Genomic DNA, 24757 nt, shown 5'->3' on the forward strand with positions numbered 1-24757 from the left:
CTACAATTTTTAAGAATGTGAAGTGCAGTTTCTGTGGATACGAAAATCTCCCAAGAATCTACTTATTTGTTGTGAATGTTACGTGCGGAATCCAGTAACACCCCCTAAACGCAGGGTCTCATAAACCTTCTGTGCAATTGTCATCTCAATATTGAAAAAGTTTTCCTTTGACGAAAAAGTAGCTATGACATCATCCTGTTGATCCGGTATTTAATATCAGTGTTTTTGAACTTAAAGGCGTTCGTCCTTAATCCCTGCTTCACTGAACATAAACAAATACAAGTAACTCGCGTTATCTATTCGCCAGAATGTCTGTTATTCTAGTTAGCTTAGAATATTTCTAGCTATACCTACCACATATATGACTACTGAGTACCTATTGTTACAATTTTCGATGTCTTACAAATACCTTTCCCTAAAGGACCAGTTTCGTACTAAAGGACCATGAATCACATAGAGTTCGTATTAATCTCCTATCACCTTAGTGTGCGTCATTTTCAGCAATGTACACACACAGCGCCGATGGCGATAAGACAACGATAGGGAAACTTATCATTCCACCGCGATTACGAGTCGAACGCAGATGGGCTTGTGTCATCGTTCTTAAAAAGTAAAAATGCGCGCCCTTTTGTTTTTGACGTTCTTTTTTTTAATATTCAAAAATGGAAGTGCTCAAGACGTTTATGAAGAAATTATGGAGGAAGAAGTGTTGAAACTGATCAAGTTATGTGATGTTTGCACGTGCAGTGAAATCCCAGATATCGATGGGACTCATATAGTGTTGTATGTTCAGTGTTCGGAGTTCGATAGGATAGAAAATGTATCAGACTTGGACAAAATTGCATGGCCTTTGAATCCTAATGGCTTGAAGATATCGGCCACTTTCGATGGACTAGGACTGTCAACATTGGGCAAGTAAGTACCTACCAGACCACTAATTTTCAAAGAATGTTCTCATAGTTCCTAGCTACTAGAACCGTTAATCTTCTCCCAAATTCAGTTAAATTGGAATACTTCTAGCAATGAGTGTGGGCGTAATCGCTCTACAACGATGGGTCAATGTTCCGAATAGCGCAGCGACAATTCCTTACAGCTAGTCACAAGTTCGAATCAGTATAGAGGGAAATAAGTACCTATCATTTTGGTCCTTTGGTCCACAAGTTTTAAACTACGACTTTATATTCAATCAATATTACGTGAAAACTCATTTGTGCCATTTTAAGTCTTCATAAGAGACTAAAAAACAGTCGTCAGGAAAGGACTACGTAAGAAAACAAATCTGCAAAATCTAAGTACATAGGTATAAAATCTTACTTCCAGTGTCTTGAATCCTGACCCTGACTATGCATTATTTTATTTTTACCTTGACTGCTTATCACGCTCGTTACTAACTATAATAAAACTACGCTACGTACAATATATAAAAGGGCATTGAAATTTTGTTTACACGCCGACTATCTTAATCTTTGTTTGCTGAGCATTTTAGGGAAAACCGTATCAGGTTGCCAAGTACTTGTCGTTGAATTAAAACTATAAATAATACTCTAATTAACGTACCTAATTACTATTTGACCACAAATTGCTGTGTTATTTGATTGTAATTTATGATAGACTGATATACCTACAAGCCCTTTAGATAGAGAGTAGATTACACAATATTTATACTGATGTTACTATAAATGCAAAAGTGACTCTTTTCTGTGTGGCGCACTTTCACGACAAAACTACGATAGTCGAGAGAGCATGGAAAAGCACCTAGGCTACTTTTCACATTCGCGGGTGGAACCGTGGAAAACTGCTAGTATTTAGATATGTATTGTATATGTATGACTAATCTATCACACATGTATTGTTCAGTTTTCAATGTATTATACCAAATTCCATACATATTAGTTTCAAAAGTTTCAGGCTTACTTCAGGATGACGACACGAATTCTCTCGCCTACTAAATACACGAGCTTAGCATTATCCTCCCCGCTTCGAGGCTAAAACACGCCTCGTTAAACCCTTGCTAAAACAGGCTATTACTTCATAAGCTCTCAGAAACAATAAACGTAATAATTCAATATCGTTTAAAAGATTAGATTACCTTCAAAAGGGAAACGCCTTTACTTAAGCGCTCTGAAGTATCAAAATGAAATTGAATACTCTGAATAAAGAGCATTTTGGGTTGGTACCGGAAAATCTTTGATAGACGTTACGGGTATTCAGAAGCCAGTAAGTCTGATAACCAGTCTTACCAGGGTGTATAAGGCAGCCGAGGTAACTGGATTGAGGAGGTCAGATATACAGTCGCTCCATGTAAAACACTGGTACTCAGCTGTGTCCGGAGAGACTGGAAGCAGACCCCAACATAGTTGGGAAAAGCAAGACAGTTCATGGCTATAGATAGCATTTTGATAAATACGTTGAATATATTTTGTTATATTGTAATCTTTTGTTAGTGTGCAACACGATTGTCATTTGATCATAAGTGGTTTGATATCTTTTGTTGTGACATAGTGCGTGACTGATTCATTGAGTAAGAATCGATTGGAGTCTTCCAGTCTTCGATATGTCAATATCTTGTGCTAAGATCCGTCCATTTTCTCGGCCCTCGGTTACGTATAATAGACTAGCTTGTGCCAATAGATTCGGATCCGCGTGCCGTGGGAACACTCGCGAACCGGATAGAAGTACTCGAATGAAGCATTTTTCACCACCAGTTTCAGAGATTACTTCTGATTGTGTCACCAAAACCGCGTAAAGACATCATTCTAACATATCCGCTAAGCTATCTTCCCGAATTTCAAGTTACTCACGGATACAGTGACGTAGGTTGTCGAAGTCCGTCAGAGGTTAGTAATGACAGTAATAAGTACTTAATCACTATTCACATTAATTTAACCTGTTTCTACGAAAACAAGCGAAACCTAACAATAAAGGGCAAAAGCAATCATCGCCCACCGGTTATTGGGCTCTGCTTAATAATAAGTTAATTACCTAAGTGTAAGTATTGTTTGTTTTGATTTAAAAAAAATCTGTTTATGTATTATATTCTACTTCAGTTATTATTTAAATCTTAGATAGTTAAATAGTTTAGTATTATTTAAATAGCCTATTTACAGAAGAAGGTTAGTTAGGTTTAGGAAAAATTAAATATGCATTTTTTTTAGATGGCGTTATGTAGATATGTAGTTTTTACAGGACGCAGGAGAACCGCGACAAATTCCTCTATGGTAGGAGTATTTTAAAATAAAAACCATAATGAATTAACTAGCGCGGCCTTTAGTCCGTGATTTGTTAGGTGACACTTCAGAATCTGAACAAATTGCCACAATCAGTGGTTACGCTATTCTACCTAATTAATTGTGGGACGTAATTATGTATTTATAAAAGAGAAGGACAGTGTGTTCAAACATATTAATAGTTTCATATTAGCTGTTCTCCCGCGGTTTCACTCGCCTTTTGTTGGGAACTAGGTACTGCCGGCACCCGGATAAAATATAGCCTATGTAACTCGGAGAAACTGCTTCCCTACGGCAAAAGAATTTTTCAAATCCGCTCAGTAGTTACAATCAAAAAATGTTTCCTCTTTTTTATATTACCGAAGATTTACCTAGTTATTAATCTGTCAAGCTCTACATTAAGGCAATTGTTTTATTATTATTGTACTAGCTTTTGCCCGCGACGGAATAGTAACTTAAGGTAGATTTTTGGTTTGACCAATAGGTGGCGCTATATGTCCGGAATAAATTTTATTTATAATTTTTTTTTGTAATAAAAACTATCCTATGTCCTTTCTCAAGTTTCAAACTATATCTGTACCAAATTTCACACAAATCGATTCAGTAGTTTAGGCGTGAAGAAAAGACAGACAGACAGACAGACAGACAGACAGACAGACAGACAGACAGAAAGACAGACAGAAAGACAGACAGACAGAGTTACTTTCTCATTTATAATATTAGTTAGGATTAGTCCGACATTCTGCTACATGAAACGCAAATAAACATGTCCTCATCCGCAAAACAGGGATTCATGTAGCAGGAACCCATCAATAAAGAGTTACTGCGACCCTGGTACATAAGGGGCTCAAGAAGGAATATGGTGGGTTTTAGTCAGTAAGAGTCTAACACTCCCTCACGCTGCACCCACTCACAGGAAGATGGGTCATTTGATGACTTTTCGCCAAAACAAAATCCAAAATTACACATATTAATAAGCCTAAAATCCTTTTCGTTGCTCCGCCAGGTCATTACACCGCAGAGACCGCAGTCTCTAGCCTAACTTGTCACATCAATCAACCACAAAACCGTGTCATGTGCGTTTGTTTTGCGAATCATCAGCGTCGGGAAATGGCCGACATTTTTGTATCTGAAATCTGGCGCTAGATGCAGACTACCTAGTTAACGAATTTGATAAAGAACCGGTGTCGTCTGCAATGTTTGGCCATTTTTGCTTGTGCTTACTGTTTCACTCACGTCCCGAAGGAACTGCTTGTCTGCTTCTCGTACCTGGATAAGCATTGGCCTTTATTTTATTCTGATGTATAAGCTATTTTAGTGCTAAGTTTAACCTCTTGTTTGCCGGGTGCGCGGATCCACGCGAGACAATTGATTTTCTATTGTTCTCTAATTAGCGGCATACAATCAGGTATCCAAAATCCGTTCAGAAGTTTTGCGTAAGAGAGTAATAAACTTACCTACCTACACACATTCAAGCTATCACGTTTTTATGTAGTGCTAGAGTCATTTGTTTTTCCCTTATTGTTTTCCCACTGCAGAGCAAATCTTCTTTTCTGTCGTTCTACTTACCTCTACCTAGGGTCATCTGAAGCAATTCCTGCAGACATTAGTCCGGTTCATTGCCATTTATGCATGCATGCCTTATCTTATCTTGTACTATTTCGCCTGGTTAAATACGGTGTCATAAATAACTAATTATGTAATTGTGGAACTAAGTTTTCGCTTCTGATGCCTTCAGTAACAGTTTTCTCCCGCGTTGATCCTGTTCGTTCAGTATTATTGTCTGTATTTTGTTATAGATTAAACAACGCATCCATCGTTTATAATGAAAAACAAGATTGCTACATGCTACATAGAACTAAGATAATCTACACTTCTATCTGTGAACCTCAGATCAAATGTGAACTCTCTCTTTTTAATGTTAGGTACCTATACTAAAAAATACCTTTTCTAATTTTGCAGATGTTAGCTCAATTATTTATTAATCATGGTAAATTCCAATTTCTCTCAAGAAATGTAATATGATTCTTTATTTTTCTTATTTGCTGTTTTTTTTTAATTCCTAGTCAAACAGGCGTGAGATAAAAAATAGGAACGTGATGTAAGCAATTGTGTAACTATACGCAGCGCTTACGCATGATAAGTCTATTAGTATTTTATTACAGCTTAGTTACTGTTTGATTTATTACGAATCAATTAATTTTTACAACTTCGCGTGTATAAGGACCAGAATTTAAGGCTATCTGTGGTCGTTTGTCGACTTTGGTCCTTCAGCCGTGAGGTTCAATTACAGTAGGATGAAACCTTGCAGGCTCGTCAAGCGTAGTCGTTTGCTCTCCTGATTTAAATTGATAGTATCTAAAGTCTTTTAGCAACCTTAATGCTCATGTCCGGACGTATGTCATCATCGTCGTCCGCCACAAACCGGACTAGAGTTTTTCGATTTGCAGATAGGAAAAACTTCGTTAAAAATTGTTCGTAGGCATCTACGTGGTCATTGAACGGCGGATTAATTGCGTAGCCTTGTGGAGTCGTTGCTCTGATTAGGATTTATGCACTTTGTTTAACAAAATCTTCAAATAATTACAGTATCTTGTTTTATTTTCCAGGTTGCCGCCAAATTCACAAGTGGAGACGCTACGATTCACAAACAACGCCATAAAAGCTTACTGGCCAGATCCTTTTAGCGACGTTCCAAATTTGAAAATTCTGTCATTCTCGCACAATGAGCTCACCACGATCACGCCTGACCTTTTCACTAATATAAACGCTTTGGAAGATCTAGACTTATCGTATAATAAGCTGTCGGAGTTCAATCCTTTGGATTTTAGGCACTTACGTCATTTGAAGAAGTTGAATTTGCAAAGTAATAATTTGAAGCGGATTCCGCTGGATGCGCTGCAGCCTATAACAGCGCTTGAAGATTTGGATGTCAGCAAGAATGGGATATTCGACCTCATTCTCCAAAGGAGTGACGTTGAGAATTTGGCGCGCTTGAAGCGGCTGAATTTGAATGAGAACAGAATCAGATCTCTCACTAAGGATTCCTTCCCACCGAATAATAGTCTGTAAGTAATTTTAAGTTAAACTGTTTTTCTTTATTAAGGAAGTTCGCAGACAGCAGCCATGCCCTTATCTAACGGTTATTATTAACTGCTTACTAGAACACATTTTACACAGTAGTTTATTTCAAACTATGAAACATTGTCAAGAGCGCTTAACTGTTTATCGATATCGATAGATAACTTGACAGTCTAAATAAACATAGGTAGGACCTACTTAGGTGGACACTTCTTTCAAATAGGTGCAATATTTTATACAAAACTGCATTATTTTTTGGATCCTGCATTCTATGTTGCATGCACACAATTACTTATCGTATAGTTGACTTCACAAACCGTTACGTGCATCCTTTTTCTGTTTTTTGGCTGGTTTCCTTCTACTGAATTTGAAAGATTTGAATTCATAGATTACACGCCACGCCTCAAGTAGGTACGGCGGAAAATACTGGAACTATTTATGTACCTATTTCTAAGTTATATGTAATTACTAAGTTATGGCATAGACACTAAAACCGTGTTTACCGGCCTTATTCCTTAACGGGTTCAAAAAAAGTTACCATTTATATCAAAATACAAAAAAATATGACTAAATTACCTTCTATGTACTACTATTAAGCGGCTTATCAGATTGATGCGCTGTTTAGCTTGTTAAAAGATAATCTAGACGAAAACAAACACAGATGTTTGTAAATGAACTAAATACGATACGCGTTGGGGTGAACAGTTCAATACCAAGAGGTTATTGGAACTTCAAGGGTATAGAAACATGCTATGGATTAACTCTGTCTAACCATTTGTCCTCCGGTTTCGCTTGTAAAATACCTATACAAGTAGTCAGTAATTCTGGCAACTAGTCCTACCAAGTTTTCGGGTTGGCCAGGGTACTGGGTTGAGGAGGTCGGATAGGCAGTCGTTCCTTGTAAAGCACTGGTACTCAGCTGCATCCGGTTAGTCTGGTAGCCGCCCCAATATAGTTAGAAAAAGGCTCGGGAAATGTGTTCAATGAATAGTGCGATAGCAACGCGGCTGGAGGCGCTCTTAGAGACGGCAAATAGTTTTTTTTTTTCATCCAAGCATGCTACATATAACTAAATGAAATCATATTAAAGGAATAACTAATTAACACTTGTATTTTTTTTCCAGAGAATTTTTAGATTTATCAAATAACATAATAGAAATAGTTGAAGAAGAAGCCTTCCTGACGTGCACGAATTTAAGAGAATTGAACCTTGCTCAGAACAACATAACGTTGGTTTTCGCTCTACCGCCAGGGTTGCAGATTGCCATACTGAAAATTAACACTTTGTTCCATTGGCCCAAGTTCCCTACTGGGATCAAGTATATCGACCTATCTTATAACAGACTGTCGGATTTGTATGACGAAAATTCTGTTAATTTTGATAGTTTGGAGGTAAGTTGCCTACTTATAAAAAAAAATATAATTTGTAGACTGTTTCTTTCTTAATAAATAACTTCATTAATATCATCGTCCTCCTTATGACAATTTTATTTGGGGTCGGCGCAGCATGTCTTCTCCTTTCATACTCTTATGTCTGCATAAGTAACACCCTAACTATATCACCGTTAGAAAATAACTTATGAACTTGATATAAACTTACAGGTACTAAACATCGGTGGAAATCAAATAAAAGAAATGAACATAGAAAAGAAACTACCAAGCTTATACAGTTTAGATTTATCATACAACTTGATAGCTGAAATACCAAAGACGATTAGCACTCAATATTTTCCCAATTTAGAAGAACTTCATTTCGATGGCAACCCCATTGAGACGGTTTATTTTAAAAATATAATTGCTGTAAAGAGTTTGTATATGAATGAGATGAAGTCTCTTCGTGTTATTGATGAGAAGGCGTTTAGTAATGTGGTGGGAAGAGCCGCAGAGGAAACGGAAAATGATATTAGTTGTTTCTCTCTGTATCTGTCAAGTTGTCCATCTTTGGGGGAGATTAAGGCGGGAGCTTTTGATGGCACTTCAGTTTGCATGGTAAGTTTAAAAAAAATGCATTTTTACCTGTTACCAAATGAAGAGTTATAACATCTTGTAGGACTTTAGGGATTTTTAGATCGTATTTTTTAGCATAAATTAATTCTAAGTGTGATATTTTCGATGACTGCTATCTCTCGCAATATCATTTCCTTGCCAAAGAAAACTCGACGAAAGGGGACCTGTAACGAATCATGAGGAGAGGAAGTTATCCTAAAGTTCCGTCCTCTGAATTTAGTCTCTTAAAGGTTCTTAGTCTTCCGAGTTTCTTAAAGTCGTTCCAAAAAAATATATTGAAATATACATATATTGTTGAAAGATTCCTTATTTTCGTTGAAACACGCGGTTTGCAAATTTGTTCTACCTTTTCAGCTGGACATAAGCAAGAACAACCTGACTTACTTACCAAAGAGCCTGGTAGACTGGACCTCCGTGTCCGAGGGGGTGAACTTGCAGTTCAACCCGTGGAACTGCAACTGTGACATGCAGTGGATCGTGGATGAGCTGCTGCCGCAGATGTATGCTACTAAGCATTCTAGGTTGCTGGCTGAACTTAGGTAGGTGGCTTGGTGTTTCATGTTTAGGGGCGTAATGGTATTGGGTATTTTCTTTTCTGGGTGACTTGGAAATCCAAAACTATAAATAAAATACTGGCCTGTAGTATTTATTAACCTTAGTCGTAGCGATTCAACTATCACAACTTCAGAAAAAAAGACGGGTTTGTCCCGATTTGAAAATTATAAATAATTATATCCCCTTAAAATCCAAACTCTGAGCTGATACTGAAAAGTATAAATGCGTACCTACACTAAACCTTTGGAACTATGAGAGCCTGATCTGCGAACCTTGCAGACCTCTTAAAGCCGGTTACTTCTTTCTTTTTTATAGGAACCGTTTAAATAACCTATGTTTTCCCAAACATTTCAGATGCGGTTCCCCCCGCGCGTTCGAAGGTCTGCGAGTGGTACATTGGTATAACTGGACGGAGCGAGCGATGTGTGGGGATGCGGCGTCTAGGAGTGGTATTCATGGGAATTATATGGTAAGATCCATGCTATATAGTAGACTAGACTAGACCTTAAGGATATGACAGCTAAATGGAATTTGAAACAGAACGACGTAAGAGCCCTTTGGATTTTATTAGGTATATGTTAATCTTCTCAATTATATTTCTCTTATATTTTTAACTTAAACACCAACCTGTATCAGGTAAGCGTGGTATTTAATACATCGTATTGCAATGGAAAAGGAAATATTTTACCTACGTAATCTTCGCCTTTTGCTTAACCTTATCTACTTCCTTAAAAATAAAAATAAATCGTTATCATTAAAGAAAATCTGAGGGCTCTTTATTTTTCTAATCAGCCCCTTCTCTTAATTCCAGCTGGAACCATCAACAGACAACTTAGGCCCACGTGTGACGAACTTAACCTTAATCCTAGGAGCCAGCATCATAGTATCTTTACTCGTAGCAATAGCTTTAGCCGTCTACTTAATAAAGACGAGGAAAAAATACCGCATCCGCCGCGCCGCCATGAAACGAAAGCGGCAGAGTGCTACAGACATTACTAATGGACATAAAGAACAGTTTACTAACTTAAATACTAGTAAAGTTTGAGATTTTGTAATTTGTTGATGTTTTAATGTGTGGGTGATGCAGTGGTTAAGTTTAGTGTTCTGACTTGTTTGCGATTGTAAAAGTGAACTGTGTGATGGGTTGTGACGAACTCAAAATCGTGACGAGTTTGTGGTTTAACTGGATATGATGACGAACTTTTTAAGGTTTGTTTTTTTTCAAAGGTCGCTTAGAATGCAATGTAAATTGCAATGTACCTTTCTTATTTAAAATAGAATTAATACATTATAATATCACATCGTTCGCTTGCACTATCGTTAGCAATTAGGACGAATCCAAAAGTGATTGTGTAAAATATCTTAAAGTTAAAAATTCCGTTGACGGAATATTAAAAGTCGATATTTCTGGTCGAAATAAAAAATAGATTCCACTAGGTATTATTATTTAAATAGTTCATCCCATTTAAGGACAAGTCATTTTTATATTTAGGTAAGTTAAATTGTTAACCAAATCATTGAACCAAAAGTAGATTAATCTTTATTATGAATGTATGCCTTCATGTTGAATATACCTTAGTGTAATTTTTGTTGATCGCTAATGAGTACTGTTGTAAATATTAGTATTTTTATACAATAATGTTAAATAAGTACAGCTTTACCACAATGTTTTTTTTACGTTTTTTGACGTAAATGTTTGTGTTCACTTCATCAGTTTTTATAAAGCTTTGTTGCCACATTACAGACAAAATTATGTTTTGTTATAACACAGGCTTTTAAATTGCTATACGCCACGTATGCAACATAGTGTGTGTATAAATAAATCTCATTAACCAAGCTTCAACAACAATACAATTAAAACAAGAATATTTAATTCAGCCATAACTTTATAAATGTGAATGCAGAAGCAGAAAAGAATCAGAATGTTTTATTGTAAAATATTAGTTAAATATATAAGTTGTACGTATAAAGAGTTTTAATAAAATATTTATACTGAATACAGTGGTTTCATCTTCTGAAGGGATTGATGATATGTCGTATAGTGCTCGGACCGCTCCACTTGCCTTTTACCATGTTCCAGTACAAGCGAGGCATGATATGCTTGTTTATTTGGTAGAACAGCCGACGTTCCTTTGCCTGAAATATTCAATATTATTTTCAAAAGCCTGATATAAGAAATGAATGGTGAAATGTAAAAATAGTTTCTATTTTGTAACACTAGCGAATTTTGTAATTCGAACTACGCGGTTTTAATTAATTTGAACTGTTTCTTCAAGTATAAAATTCATAATCAATCAAGCAATTAAAAAGTTTGCACTAAACATAGCACGTAAATCGCTAAAATAGTCGGTCCTGCACCTTATCACTTTCCGGTCGTGTCGGATTGCCGTCCCATCGGGCGCAGAGAGTGAAGGAATAGGGAGTGCACCTGTGTCTGTGCAAATGCTTGTGCACTAAAATACGTCCTACGCAGCTGGTTGATCTCCTTATATGAGAACAGCCGCCGTGGCCGAAATCGGCTGAGGACGCCAATAACAGTGAACATATTTCCTCTCATGAGGGTTTTCAGGCTGCCCTTATGATCACAAAGCATTTAATTAATGAGGCCAAAAACATGAATTTTGGAAACACTATTTTCCATAACTGCTCATAAATACGAACCTGATCAAAAGGAAAGGTCTCCCACACTTTCTTGTCATACAGGAACTCAGCCATGATTCCTTTCTTGTAAGAAGTGATGAGGGGACAGGCGCCATAGCCGTTGTACTTCTTCGTAGGCTTCTTACCGGCCATCACCTTGTCTAGGTTACATTCTACCACGTAGCTTTGAGGAGCTGACATGTGCAAAAATTTTAGATGTGAATAGAAAGTAGTAACAGCTATGAATAAAGAATGCCAACGATTTTGGGGGCAATTTAAATTTTTGCGAAAAAAGAAATTTGCTCCATTTGCTAACTTACAATAGTATCTATATTATAGAGAACGCAAAACCTGCTTTACCTTGGAGCTTCAAAAAACCGCCTAAACGTAAACCAACACAATATTAAGGCTACTGATCTATATTTTTGTTCACCCCAATCGAGTCTTACTACTTTTACGGATTTTATCGCCGTTATATTAATATTATTTAATCCCGACGTTTCGGATCCTTTACAACATCCATAATCACGGGCAGACAAACATGTTTCTTTATAAAAATCTCAGGAGCTACTCACCTACGGCAGCAGCAGTCTTGCTATTAGGAGTGCACGTACAGTCTCCGAGCCCAAACACGTTGGGGAAGCGTTTGTGTTGCAGCGTCTGATGGTCTACCTCCAGGTAGCCAGTCGGGGTCGTTAACTCCTTGCATTTCAGCAAGCAGTGCGGTGGAGACATCGGAGGCGTCACATGGAGTAGTTTGTAGGGGAAGCTTATCGTCTGGAAGGTGTCGATGTTAATATTGTTAAATAAAGTATTTGGGAATATGTACTTATCTAATTGTTACAAATATAGCCTGTATTACGGCTTTAAACAGGAAAGCTGAGATGGGTACAAGGCAAACACTTTGCTTTCATTAAAACAGGTAACTTGTGAAATGTTGACGAACTCAGTGACGAACTTATAAATTAAATTATTCAGAAGCACTAAATGTAAGTTCATGTCAAGATATGGGAGTAGTATTCATTTTTGTAAGGTCAACATCTTTACCGTAATAAAAACCTTGTATATTTTTCTACATACTTCTATTCACTATTCATACAGATTCATACTAACCTCTCCCCCGGTGCCCTGGAACACAGCCCCTGAAGGTGTGATTTCTACCAGATCAGCGCAGTAGTTGGGCACGATGCAGCGACTGAGCGTCACTTTGCGTAGAGCCGTCGCATACTTCGGAACTCCGAACAATACCTCAGATCCCGTGTTGTATGTTATGTTCGTTTTGCTGATTATTTTCGTCTGGAGATCAAACACGTAAATCTTTATAGTAAAAAAGTACAGCCCGCGCCAAATAATTTTGCATTTCTGAAGTTCTGAAATTCCCTTCATAATTTTTAGGTATCATAAAGACGAAAAAAATATTGATCGTTTGCGTGACCGTGACCGGCTTCGAAAGTAGTGAGCCGATCTGAAAAATTCTTTCACCGTTGGGAAACTAAACCTATCCCCGGGTAACCATATGATAGGCTACATTTTGTCATGGTAGGTAGGTACCGAAAGAAGTTCTCGCGGGCCGCGGGTGATACAGCTGTCGGCTAGCAAGAAACAAGATCTCTTTCACCTACAACACACATGATCTAAAAAAGGAAGCTAGCTTATTTTCCTTAAAAAACATAACTCATTATTTTCAGGTTGCCTACAAAATATAGCATTACGGGAAAACCCCTCTTCTAGCAAGCAATTTGTAAATATATTACTAACAACGGTAAAGTTCCGTTAGATCACTTCCAATGCAAGTCTTATGACTGCTATCATGTGGGCTGAAGTCACGTTGTCATGTTTACATAATAGTTATATTACCAAGGCTTTGATTGACTATAACGAGTAAGTAAACCCTAAATTCTAAAACTAAATTCGGACTTCTTTGGAGAGCTCATTTGCAAAACCTTTCATCAAATCTATCATGGCAAAGGATTTTTTAAAGTCCAATTAGCTTCTAATTTCTAATGACTGTTTACAGCTAACGAATATTGAACACGAAACTTTATTTTTTTTATTAAAAGTATGACATTTGTCGGTGTACTTATGACTTTCTGAAATAATCAGGATTCTTGCTCACTAAAGTACGACTAGCATACGGCGTACATACCCAGGTATGTGTTGTGTGTGTAAAACTTACCTTCCTCCAATAATCTTGAGCTAAGAACATGATCTTCATAGCGGCCCCTGAGCACTTGCCGCCCCCGACAGGAAACGTGAACAACGCATGACCTCCCGTGAACCCCCGAATAAGGTTCCAGGTCTTTGTGCAGTAATAGGGAGAGTAGATCGTGGACACAGGCCATCTCGGGTCGTCTAGGGCTCTTTGGAGACCAATGATCTGACAAGACAATTCTTCGATAATTTAAAGCTGGGTGGAGCTTGTCGATAACTAACACGGGTCGATTGATCATAAGTATAAGCAACGAAAGGCGTGATAATGTCCGGGGATGGGAAACCATCTTGTCATTACGAGTTTCTCCGTATTGCGGAAGGCATTTGAACATCATTGAGTTGAGGAGATCAGCAAGGCAATATAGCTTCATAAAAAATCTGGTAGGTACCTACTCAGCTTTACCCGGTGAGACTGGAAGCTAACCCCCACATATTCGAGGAAAGGCTAGGTAGATGATGGCCATCATATTAAAGATGCCTTAACCTAAACCTGTACGTTCGAAATAGTTGAAGCATGCACCACCTTATATGAAGATAATTACCTTATCATAGTCATTTTTGATGCCCACAGCGACGACCATGAACTCGTAATATATCGTGTCTCCGTTCCACGTGTACACAAGGTTCTTGCCAGGATCGAAGCATTCAGCGCGGTCGTGCAGCCACGTGACGCTTCGCGGCAAAACGTTACGAAGCGGCTTGTATGACTGTTTTAATGTTCTTACTCCTGCCGCTATGAGTGTGAAGGCAGGCTGGTAGTAGTGGATCTGAGGAGTTTTAAGGCTGTTGGGTTAAGGATCCTTTGTATTTATAGCACGGGTAAGCTTTGATTTAAGGTAATACTCTGGAACACATAAGGTACATAAGGAATAAATAACGTTAGTAAAGTACATAATGGTGTATATAGACTTAAGGCATAAGGCAGTTAGTAGGAAAAGTATACCTATAAGGATTAAGTAGGTAAGGAGAGAATATAGGAGACATTCTATAGGTGTTAGTTAGGTATGTGGTTAGGTATACATAGGGGAAAAATAAATAAGTATTAAGTCCCATGTAAATTAGGGTTGTGGGCTCACAGTACCCCACTACGGTTGATCCAATTCCCGTAGTCAATCCAGAATTTAGATACTTTAGTATAGAAATTCTTACCCTTGAGGGCTCCAACACAATAATGCAGTTCTTCTTCATCCGGCGGGCGAAGCGCCAGGCGACGCTACAGCCGCCGGCGCCGCCTCCGACTACCAGCAGCTTACATCTGACACACGTAGTAAACTATCTTTTGTAAAAGATCTTGACCAGTGTTCTAAAGGGACTAGGTACTTGATTTACTCAGAGAAAAGCCATTGTATCTACAGGAACATTTAAGGCTTCAGATCTGCCTTTCATGAAGCCAGTAAGTCTGACACCAATCTTACCTAGGGGTAGGGGGGGGATGGTTTGCCTGTGTAACTGGGTTGAGGTCTAATCGACAGCTCCTTTTAAAACATTGGCACTCAGCCGCATTCGGTAAAACTAGAAGCCGACCCCAACATATGTAGTTGGGAAAAGGCTCGGTAGATGCTCTGTAGGCTCTTACTATGACGATTTTAGTTTTCTATAGATGTGTTATTTAGTTTTTACTTACTTGTAAGTTTTCCTGGCAGGACAGTGATGCCTGGCCGCATGCTTGACGATGGGAGCGAGTCTTCTGGAGACCACGCTCATTTGTTACTCTTAATTTTATCTTTTGTTAAAATATATCATTTCGACATTATAACTTGATAATTTTGACTGAGTAGCCAACTAGATTATATGTGAAACTATAATCTCTATAATATGTTTGTTATTATAAAAGCCAAAACTGTAACTCTTGAAAAATAATTTATTTATTTTACAGGAATTCATTTTTTGCTGGAGTACTCTTGCATAAAATATACATAATACAGGGACGAGAAAGTGAAATAAAACCAACACAAAATTAGTCAAAATCTGTATAACATTTAATAACAGAATAACAAATGTATACGAAAGCTCTGTATTTACATATAAACAAACGAGTCACTTTTCAACTATCACTACCTATGTGCTTATATTACCTACAAAATAATACAAATATATGTTCTCATCTCATTTCTCTGTATCACACATTGTTAAAAATTGGGACATTAAAATCCATAGAACTTTTATTGCTTTCGAAAAAAGTATATCTATATCGAGGTAAATATCTTACTCTGGTGACTCTTGTAAGCTGTGTTAGATACATTAAAAAAACCGGCCAAGTGCGAGTCGGACTCGTGCACAAAGGGTTCCGTAAATTACAGTTAAATCAACCTATCTCAAAAACTATAAGAGATACTTTGATCAAACCAAAAATCGTTGAAAGAGTTAATTAGCATGCATCACCTCTATTTTTTTTAGAATTTTATACCCCGTAGTTATAAAAATAGAGGGGGGGGGGGGACATACTTTTTACGACTTTGAGAGCTGATATCTCAAAAACCGTTCACTTTAAGAAAAATGTTTTTTAGAAAAACTTTATATCATTTTAAAAGACCTTTCCATTGATACCCCACACGGGTATGTACATCGAAAAAAAAAGTTTCATCCCTCAGTTACATGTATGGGGGGCCCCACCCCCAATTCTTTTTTTTACTATTTAGTGTCATATTTTTGTAGCGGTTCATACAACACATATTCCCATCAAATTTCATCACTGTAGTACTTATAGTTTCCGAGTAAATCGGCTGTGACAGACGGACAGACGGACAGACGGACAGACGGACATGACGAAACTATAAGGGTTCCGTTTTTGCCATTTTGGCTACGGAACCCTAAAAACGGCATAAACTTCCTAACGGTAGTTTAACATTACTGAAAAATTCACTTACATGTCTCCTAAATTTGAAGTTTAGGAAAATAAGTGCCGTACCATGATCTGTTCTTGGGCATTTTATAATTTTTGTCCTTCGTATAAACACATATCTATCTAATATCTATGATTCTTAAAACACTTAACTATAAATATTACAGGAAATAGTTCAAACGATATCTATGTAATGCAATTCAAACATTTTCATCATGAGCATCAAACGACATACTTTTCTTGAAGAACCTCAGAGGGACCCAGGATTTTTTTACTGTGATTCAATATTTGTGGTTGACGTGGCATTTTATACTTATGCGAAAACTTGAAAAGTTTACCAATATCTTTTGTGAATTAATTAAGGATAAGAAGAAACGTAAACTTTTTTTACATGTTATAAGATATAAACTCCACCTTTTTTTATTTAATGCACAGCAAATAATATCCTTGGGTTTGACCAAAGACCGGGTCCTGCATTGTTTTATATGAAATACAAAAAAAAATATTGTAAAAAATATAAACTTAACAAACAAAAATAACATTAAATATCTCGAAACATTAAAAAAACATCAACAAAGAAATCTTGTAATATATCAAATAAAATATTCATATTTATGATTTTCTCTGATATTCAGTCAATGATATGAAAAGTTACTCGTTTTTGTATCAAAGTAAAAAATATATATTTGTTTCGGCATTTACAGCACAATTGGACAAGCAGATTGCCTATACACTCAAATCTGTGCACATTTTTCTTACAGAAAAAAAAATACTAAAAAAAGGTTTTATGTGACTGGCAACAATGCACCACCAAAAAGGTCGTTTACAGATATTATATTATTTTTGTTTGTTACTCTTTTACTCTTAAACCAGTATTAATGACATTTTATCAGCTCATTCCATAGCACTAATGTCATATTTCTAGTAAAGTTTTCTTCTAATCATGGCGTTTAGTCTTCAGGCCGACATATTAGTCACCTCCCGCCGTTCTAAGCGACCACACATAGATATCGTTGAGCCAACAAACTCTGACTTGACAGAATCAGTCTCGGAAGGGGTTCAACATTTTCCTGATGCCTTCAGGCCCGTGGTAATACCCTTTCAGCATAAAGTGCCAGTATATGAAGGGGAACAATTTCTTTTTCATGTAGAACGCTATCGTGCTCTCTCGCGCCTGTAACAAAGTTGTATGATTAGAAAGAGTCAGAAAAAAAGGGTGGTGGCCTAGTAAGGACAGAACCAAACTCACGAGTATGATGGTTCGATCCAGGCCAGGCAAGTATAGATAGTTCAACTCAGATTTGCGCGCGGCCCTATGTGTGCGTCAGCTTGTAAATATACAACTTTCATTTGTATGACAGTGACGTCGTCCGAGCATGACGTGTTCTTATCGCTTTTGTTATGGGTACAGTCGTTTACGAAAATGTCTAGTTCTTCACGGAGAAAACGTTTAAGGAGTCAGGTAGCGTTTCAAAAAATGAAACAACATTCAAAGCTTTTTATTATTACATTTTACAGTTTTTCATTATTTTCTCATACGTTTTTTCAAATTGACATTGACAGTATCTAAGAAATAAATGAGGTGAAATATCTAAGATGAATTAAATACTCCTTACATATTTTCTAGCTCGGGGTACGCGGACAATAAATAAAAGTGTGGACTAAGAATGTAAAAAAACGTATAATCTAGTATAATAATGTAAACAAAATGTGTGCGGAATTTTAAAAAATTATATTGCTTCGCATAATGTCGACCAAAATAAGACGGAAATAATGAAACTCATAAATGAACGTTTAAGTCAAATTGATGAAGGGATGTGGTATAATACTTGTCGACATGTACAAAAGAAAAAAGAAGAATACTGTAGACATTTTGACATGGAGTCAGAATTTATAATTCACCTTGGAGAGTAGCGAATCCGAAAATTCATCATTTGATTTTTCAAGTAGCGATTCAGAATCATTATAAATATATAAACATTAAATTACGTAATAACTGTTTTTCTTTAAACAGCCGTATACAACCCCTAAATAACTGTATTTGTACCCGACTGTACCTCTTGTCACGCACACAAAGTCACTGTGTATGTACAAGGGTTACCCACACATAAGGCCGCGCGCAAGACTGAGTTGAACTTACTATACCAATGTATCTTTTCTAAGTTTGTATGTACATACTTTCTATAAAGTCTGAAATCACCAACCTGCATTTAGCAAGATGGTGAGACGAGGCCTGTGCGTAAAAAGAGTGATGATGATAGAGAAAGGAAAAAGTTTGACGTGCAGATTGCAGGAACACCTAATTACGTACTATTTTATATTATTTTAATTAGGAATTTAAGGACAGCGTAAAATTGTTATCAGTATATCAGTGACCTGGTTGAAGGGCATGGTCTCTCGCACTACGCCGCCGTACACGAACTCCGCCAGTATGCAGGTGTTGTATGACGTGAGTAGCGGACAGGCTCCGTAGCCGCTGTACCGCTGTCGGGGCTCGTCGCGCTGCATCGTGGCGAGAAGGTTGTGTTCGAGCACGTAGCATTGTGCCGCTAGAAATAAAGCACGTAATTAAATGAGTTGAAAATATGATAAAAAACTTTAAATGAAATAAAAAAATCTGTAGAGACTAGGGAGTCTATTCATCAACATTATAGAAAGTATTATACTGATCATATACAAGCTTTACGATTAAAAAAAAAACACTGTTTTATCTTATCATTCATTTGGGACTTTTACACTTTGTTTGACTGGAAATGGGAGACATCAACAAAAAGAAAACTACTTTTACTGGCAGTAAAGTACATACAATTTATACTGTCACACATCTTTCTGACTACCTGACTGGATGACCCAATCAGTATAACTGTTTCACCCGAGCCTCGGGAAACTTCTTCCCGTAGGAACCGAATAAAGATGCAGTCTAAGTTAGTCTACTTAGTAGTGAAAAATGTTTGGAAATCTTCTCAAAATTCCGGCCTTATTTGGTTACAAACCAATTTTTTTCCTCTTTAATATTGTTGGAGACGTATAATGTAACTTACCGATAGCCGCAGCAGTTTTACTATTCGGCGTGTTAGTACAATCCCCAATACCGAACACGTTAGGGAAGGACTGGTTCTGCAGCGAGTACATGTCCACTTCCAGGAAGCCGCTCTCGTCGACTAGACACGTGTTGTTCTGAAGGAAGTCAGGCGTCCGCATCGGGGGAGACACGTGGAGCATTGAGTAGTCTACTGTTATGTCCTGGTGAAGATTACTTTGGTTATTAATTTTGGGAAAAATTATTGTGCGCAAAGGTTTGTAGATTTGGGGTGTTTGTGCTCTATAAACCCTATTTGAATGAATATAACAAAAACCTTTAGCATTAATAATTTAGCAAAAGATTAAGCATTAAGTTAAGCATGTCTCAAACAAATAAAAGATTAAAAGAATAAAAGTAAATTCAATTATAATCCAATGTAATAGACAACTATGTTGCTGGAAAGTTTATTCATCACCATTTTATTTTTCCAGCCAGAATAGTAGGCAGCGATGAAAGGGGAACGTTTTTGGGGGTTGCCGTCTAATGTAATTGAAGCAAATAACTGTTCATGTAATAAGCCTAATGTCAATAAACATATTTAATTTTCAATAGGGAAGTTCATTCATGCTTGTGTAGTGCCAATGAATCTAATTATCACGTGTGTCATATTATCACGTGTGTCAAAAAGTTCTTTAATTGTTGCCTTATCATAAAATTGTCTATGAAGACTAACGATTAACGAATATATATACATACTATAATAACGAATATTTTATAGACTAGAAAAAAATGAAGATCAAACCTTACCTTATCAGGATCCTCCTTATTGAAGAACACAGCCTCCTTCTTATCGTGCCTGACTTCTTTCAGCACGGTCACATAGTTGACGTTAATGTTCTTGCGTTTGACGACTTTCATTAGCGCTTCAGCATACTTGGGTACTCCGAATATGACTGGTAGGCAGGTATTGTAGATAATGTTCGTTTTGCTTCGGACACCCGTCTGAAAGAGGGGTTGATTGTAACATATTGTAAAGGGATGGTTGAATCAGTGGAAAAATAATCATTAAGTTTTTTTATCAGGTTATGTAAAGTCGTGTACGCTATATTTTTATACTTATGTTGATTTTCATGAATATGTTTGATCTGCTTGTTATGGGAACTAATTCCCATACCCGATTAAAAAGTAGGTTATCGGCACGAACCTTGAGCTCTGACCTTCACCTGCGCAGAAGTAATTTGTTGGGTCCCGTTTGTGGTATGAAGTGAGGCGCGGGGGCGGGCTAAAGCGGTGATTGGCCCGCAGTGCATCGCGTCATAGCCGTCACTCGGGATTGGTTCTTTGCTAATAAATCACTTCTGCGCAGATGTAGGCCAGAGCTCAAGATTCGTGCCGGTAACTATATATGTATGTACCTATATGAAATTTTTTACGCAAATTATATTATTGGCAAGTTTCATCAAATTCGTTAAACCGTATGCACGTGAACACATACATGTACACACACACACACACACACACCCTTATACAAATTGTACACACATATATACAAACTCACAAACTTTCACTTTTAGTGAGATAACTATTTTGTTATGATATCAATCATGTCTAGTTGCCATGTGCAACATGTAGATACATAGTATATTTGTGTTTTGCCAAACAACTTTGTGAACCAATTCACAAACGGTCGTAATCTATTCGCGCTGAACTTTATAGCTTTTCTGTGAAATATGAAACGAATCATTAACTTTTCAACAAATACTTTGGCTAGACTTTTGGACGCCCTTTTTTTTAATGACGTCAAAAATCATTAAATGACCCCTCCCGCTGTGGGTTAGCAGCGGTGAGGGAGTGTCAGACTCTTACTGACTAAAAACCGTCGTGTTCCGTCGTGGGCCTTTTATGTACCAGGGCCCCGCGGTATCTCTTTCGAACAACCCGCAGCCCCGGCAGGCCCTGGCCCTACTGGACCCCGCTGACAAGACCCCTGACCTACATGCCCTAGGGCATCTTCGCTCATCCTTCCTTCTTCGTGGCTACAAAACATACCTTGTTAAAATACGACTCGGCGAGATAGACAATCTTCTGCGGCGCTCCGGGGCACTTGATCAAAGTGTTCGGGTAGGTGAACACCACGTTCCCTTCTTTATGCTTCTTCATGTCCGAGAAGGTTTTCTCGCAGAAATCCGGGCTGAATATCGACGATACAGAGCTTGTCTTGTCTTGTAGAGCCGCGTATAGTCCAGGCACCTAATTAAGGGAAGATTGTACTAAATTAAGATGCGCTTGTAAGCTATCAGGTATTGTAGTGAAAGAATATATTGTCATTATCTTAGCTTAAAGTTATTTTAGGAGATTGAACTTGGAATATAAAGATAATATTCCCCATTACATCCAAAAAGTAAGCTGCAGAAATTAAGGAGTGTTTGGTGCACTAAATTGTGCCAACTTTAGTTCTTCAGTGTAAAACAGCATTATAATGCTGATTAAGATAGAGGAGCTATCGATTGATTCTCTAGTTTGTTTGATTTTTTTAGCTTTATCTTTATATGTTTTAAAAGGAAACTTACCTTCTCATAATCATTGATGAGTCCAACAGCAATAATCAGATACTCATAGTTGATGACATCCCCTTGGCTGGTGATCACCTTGTTCTCATGGGGGAGGACAGAATTTGCGGAGTCCTGCACCCATCGGCAGTTGTTGGGTAATACGCTCTCTTCTGCGCGGCGAGTTTCTGCGACCGTGCCTACTCCTGCTCCTACGAGCGTCCATAGAGGCTGGTAGTAATGGTCCTAGGGACAAAATAGGTTTGAATGCATCGTTTTGTATGTGAAATATGTGCCTTCTCATCATCATCATCCTCCTGGGATAAGGGCTGGAGAATAATGATGATGTGCTAGTGTGCTAATAAAAATTATAAATAATAATAATAGTAAATTGGGAGTATTAGATTGTAATCTGTGGTATTACTAGATGACATAAATAAGCAGGAATTGCATTTTGCTTCAAACACAGCCATGTATACTCTGAGAAAGGTACATATTTATTAATGGAATGGTACCAAAATACCCATAGATTGGCTTTTGACATGCCGAGAGGAACTCAAAGAATATTTTATATACATCTCAATATATAATAATAAAACATCATCCTGCCAGGAAAATATTACTGCAGTCATAATAAAACTCACAATGTTGAGCAAATACTCGTAATGTTCTCAAAATAACTTTGATTACAGTCAGTGCACGCGCATGCAGTCTCAGTAATGTATGGACACACGACGCCTGTATACAAAACATCGGCAAACGCTAACAGATGATGTTTGCAAAAACTAAATCAGCAATGCTATGGATGTCCGTCTCTAATTATTATTCTTAGTGCAGTCATTGAAGCGAAAAATACGGTCTAACCTCCGAATTTTTTTACTGTGAACCGATTTGCATGAAATTTTGGTATTAGGTTCATCTTACCCTTAACTTCAAAAGTGAATATGATTTGAACTCCGCCACCCCCCCCTGGGGGCGGTTGACACCCCTTCTTTGGGGTGAATATTTTTTTTGCAAAATAATCTCGGATATCGATAGAAGACCTAATTTTAAGCTAAAGTTGTCTTTAAAGTTTTTAAAAAAATCCAATACTTTTCAAGTTATTGGCAATTGAAAATTCCCAATTTTTCACGTTTTTCATCGGTTTTTTTGCAAATATCTCCAAAAATATAGGTTTTATCGAAAATTTATAAAGAACAAAATTGTAGCAGGTAAAACAACGAACAATTTGTTTTTTTTTATAAAAGGTCCTAAGTGCAATATTAAGCTAGATATTAAAGATCAAAGCCGTTTTTTATTTTGTCTGAAATTTAATCGACGTAGTTTATGCCATCTATTATTTTAGTAAGTTGATCAATTTACCAGTTTTATTATTTTCCGGTGACATATATACACATTACAATAGTTGTGACTCTTTATTATACTGCCTACTTTCACATTGCTCCAAATATTGACACTCCGAAGTTTTCAGTTACTAAGTAGAAAAAAATATGACAAGTTTTTGGACCGTAACTCCTTCAATTTTCATGCTATCACAATTTATAAAAAACCACTGTAAAAGTAATTAAGAGAGCTACAACATCCATCATTGCAATATATAGTAAAGAACTTTTTTCTAAAACGGTGAAGGGTTAAAGTGCTTAAGAGAGGCTGTGATTGCGCTGCCACGCGCTCTTTAAACAATCATATCTCCGTCAATTTTTGTTCGACAGAAAAAACAAACAAACCAAATTGTTTGTCAGAAAAATACCTAATTTTTTTATCAGTACACTTTTATACGTATCTGTCGTAATTTTTGAGATATTATGAAAAACAAGTGGGTTTTTGTTTAATTTGAAATTTTGTTCTTTTCGTTAATCGTGACTTTTTTGAAAAATATCTGTCCTGAAGCAGCCAAACTGATACTATCTATCAAACTCTTCATAATAAAGTTAATCCTAGGCGGAATACGATTAATTTTAATTTTGGTGGAAATGGCACTTATGAAACCCATTGATTTAAAAGAAAAAATATAAGATGCTCCCCTTATTTGCAATACAGCTCAGTTATTTTACGTGCAAAAGACTTTTAATAGTACTCATCTTAAAGCTTATTTCAAGCACTACAAAACCCATTTGTATTCGAATGCATAAAATGCATCTACTCGCCGCTACATGGCATTGACCACAACGATTAAATTTCAGACAAAATAAAAAACGGCTTTGATCTTTAATATCTAGCTTAATATTGCACTTAGGACCTTTTATAAAAAAAAAACAAATTGTTCGTTGTTTTACCTGCTACAATTTTGTTCTTTATAAATTTTCGATAAAACCTATATTTTTGGAGATATTTGCAAAAAACCGATGAAAAACGTGAAAAAATTGCCAATTTTCAATTGCCAATAACTTGAAAAGTATTGGATTTTTTTAAAACTTTAAAGACAACTTTAGCTTAAAATTTCTACGTGCTATGCATTACAGGTGCCACAAAGTATATTTATCCTATTCAGTGCTGCTTGATAAATATAAACTGAACATCCTGGAAGATAGACGTAAATACCTAGATGCATCTGTATTGTATGGTATCGTCCGTGGTAGCTTTGATAGCATAGATCTCATAAGTAAACTCTGTTATGCGGTCC

General features: G+C 37.0%; 2 protein-coding genes across 2 annotated transcripts in view; one reads left to right on the forward strand and one right to left on the reverse strand.

Moving 5' to 3' along the window:
* LOC124632922 (protein artichoke-like) lies at nt 1–10867 on the forward strand. The gene is made up of 7 exons (XM_047167933.1): nt 1–915; nt 5837–6295; nt 7433–7700; nt 7911–8297; nt 8670–8854; nt 9225–9339; nt 9682–10867. The coding sequence occupies exons 1-7, from the start codon at nt 617–619 to the stop codon at nt 9913–9915; spliced, it is 1947 nt and encodes a 648-aa protein (XP_047023889.1). The 5' UTR covers nt 1–616; the 3' UTR covers nt 9916–10867.
* The window catches only part of LOC124633069, an 18934-nt gene continuing 4915 nt past the window's right edge, over nt 10739–24757 (reverse strand). Inside the window, exons 3-17 of the mRNA XM_047168162.1 lie at nt 22156–22380; nt 21635–21835; nt 20393–20587; nt 19605–19806; nt 18940–19112; nt 17607–17737; nt 15931–15948; nt 15346–15408; nt 14871–14976; nt 14264–14488; nt 13687–13887; nt 12624–12806; nt 12086–12287; nt 11532–11704; nt 10739–11006 (exon numbers count right to left, since the gene is read on the reverse strand). Coding sequence (XP_047024118.1) covers nt 10878–11006; nt 11532–11704; nt 12086–12287; nt 12624–12806; nt 13687–13887; nt 14264–14488; nt 14871–14976; nt 15346–15408; nt 15931–15948; nt 17607–17737; nt 18940–19112; nt 19605–19806; nt 20393–20587; nt 21635–21835; nt 22156–22380 — 2427 coding nt within the window. The 3' untranslated portion in view covers nt 10739–10877. The remainder of the gene's footprint in view (nt 11007–11531; nt 11705–12085; nt 12288–12623; nt 12807–13686; nt 13888–14263; nt 14489–14870; nt 14977–15345; nt 15409–15930; nt 15949–17606; nt 17738–18939; nt 19113–19604; nt 19807–20392; nt 20588–21634; nt 21836–22155; nt 22381–24757) is intronic.

Source organism: Helicoverpa zea, chromosome 9 (assembly GCF_022581195.2).
Source record: "Helicoverpa zea isolate HzStark_Cry1AcR chromosome 9, ilHelZeax1.1, whole genome shotgun sequence".
Classification (NCBI taxonomy): Eukaryota; Metazoa; Arthropoda; class Insecta; order Lepidoptera; family Noctuidae; genus Helicoverpa; species Helicoverpa zea.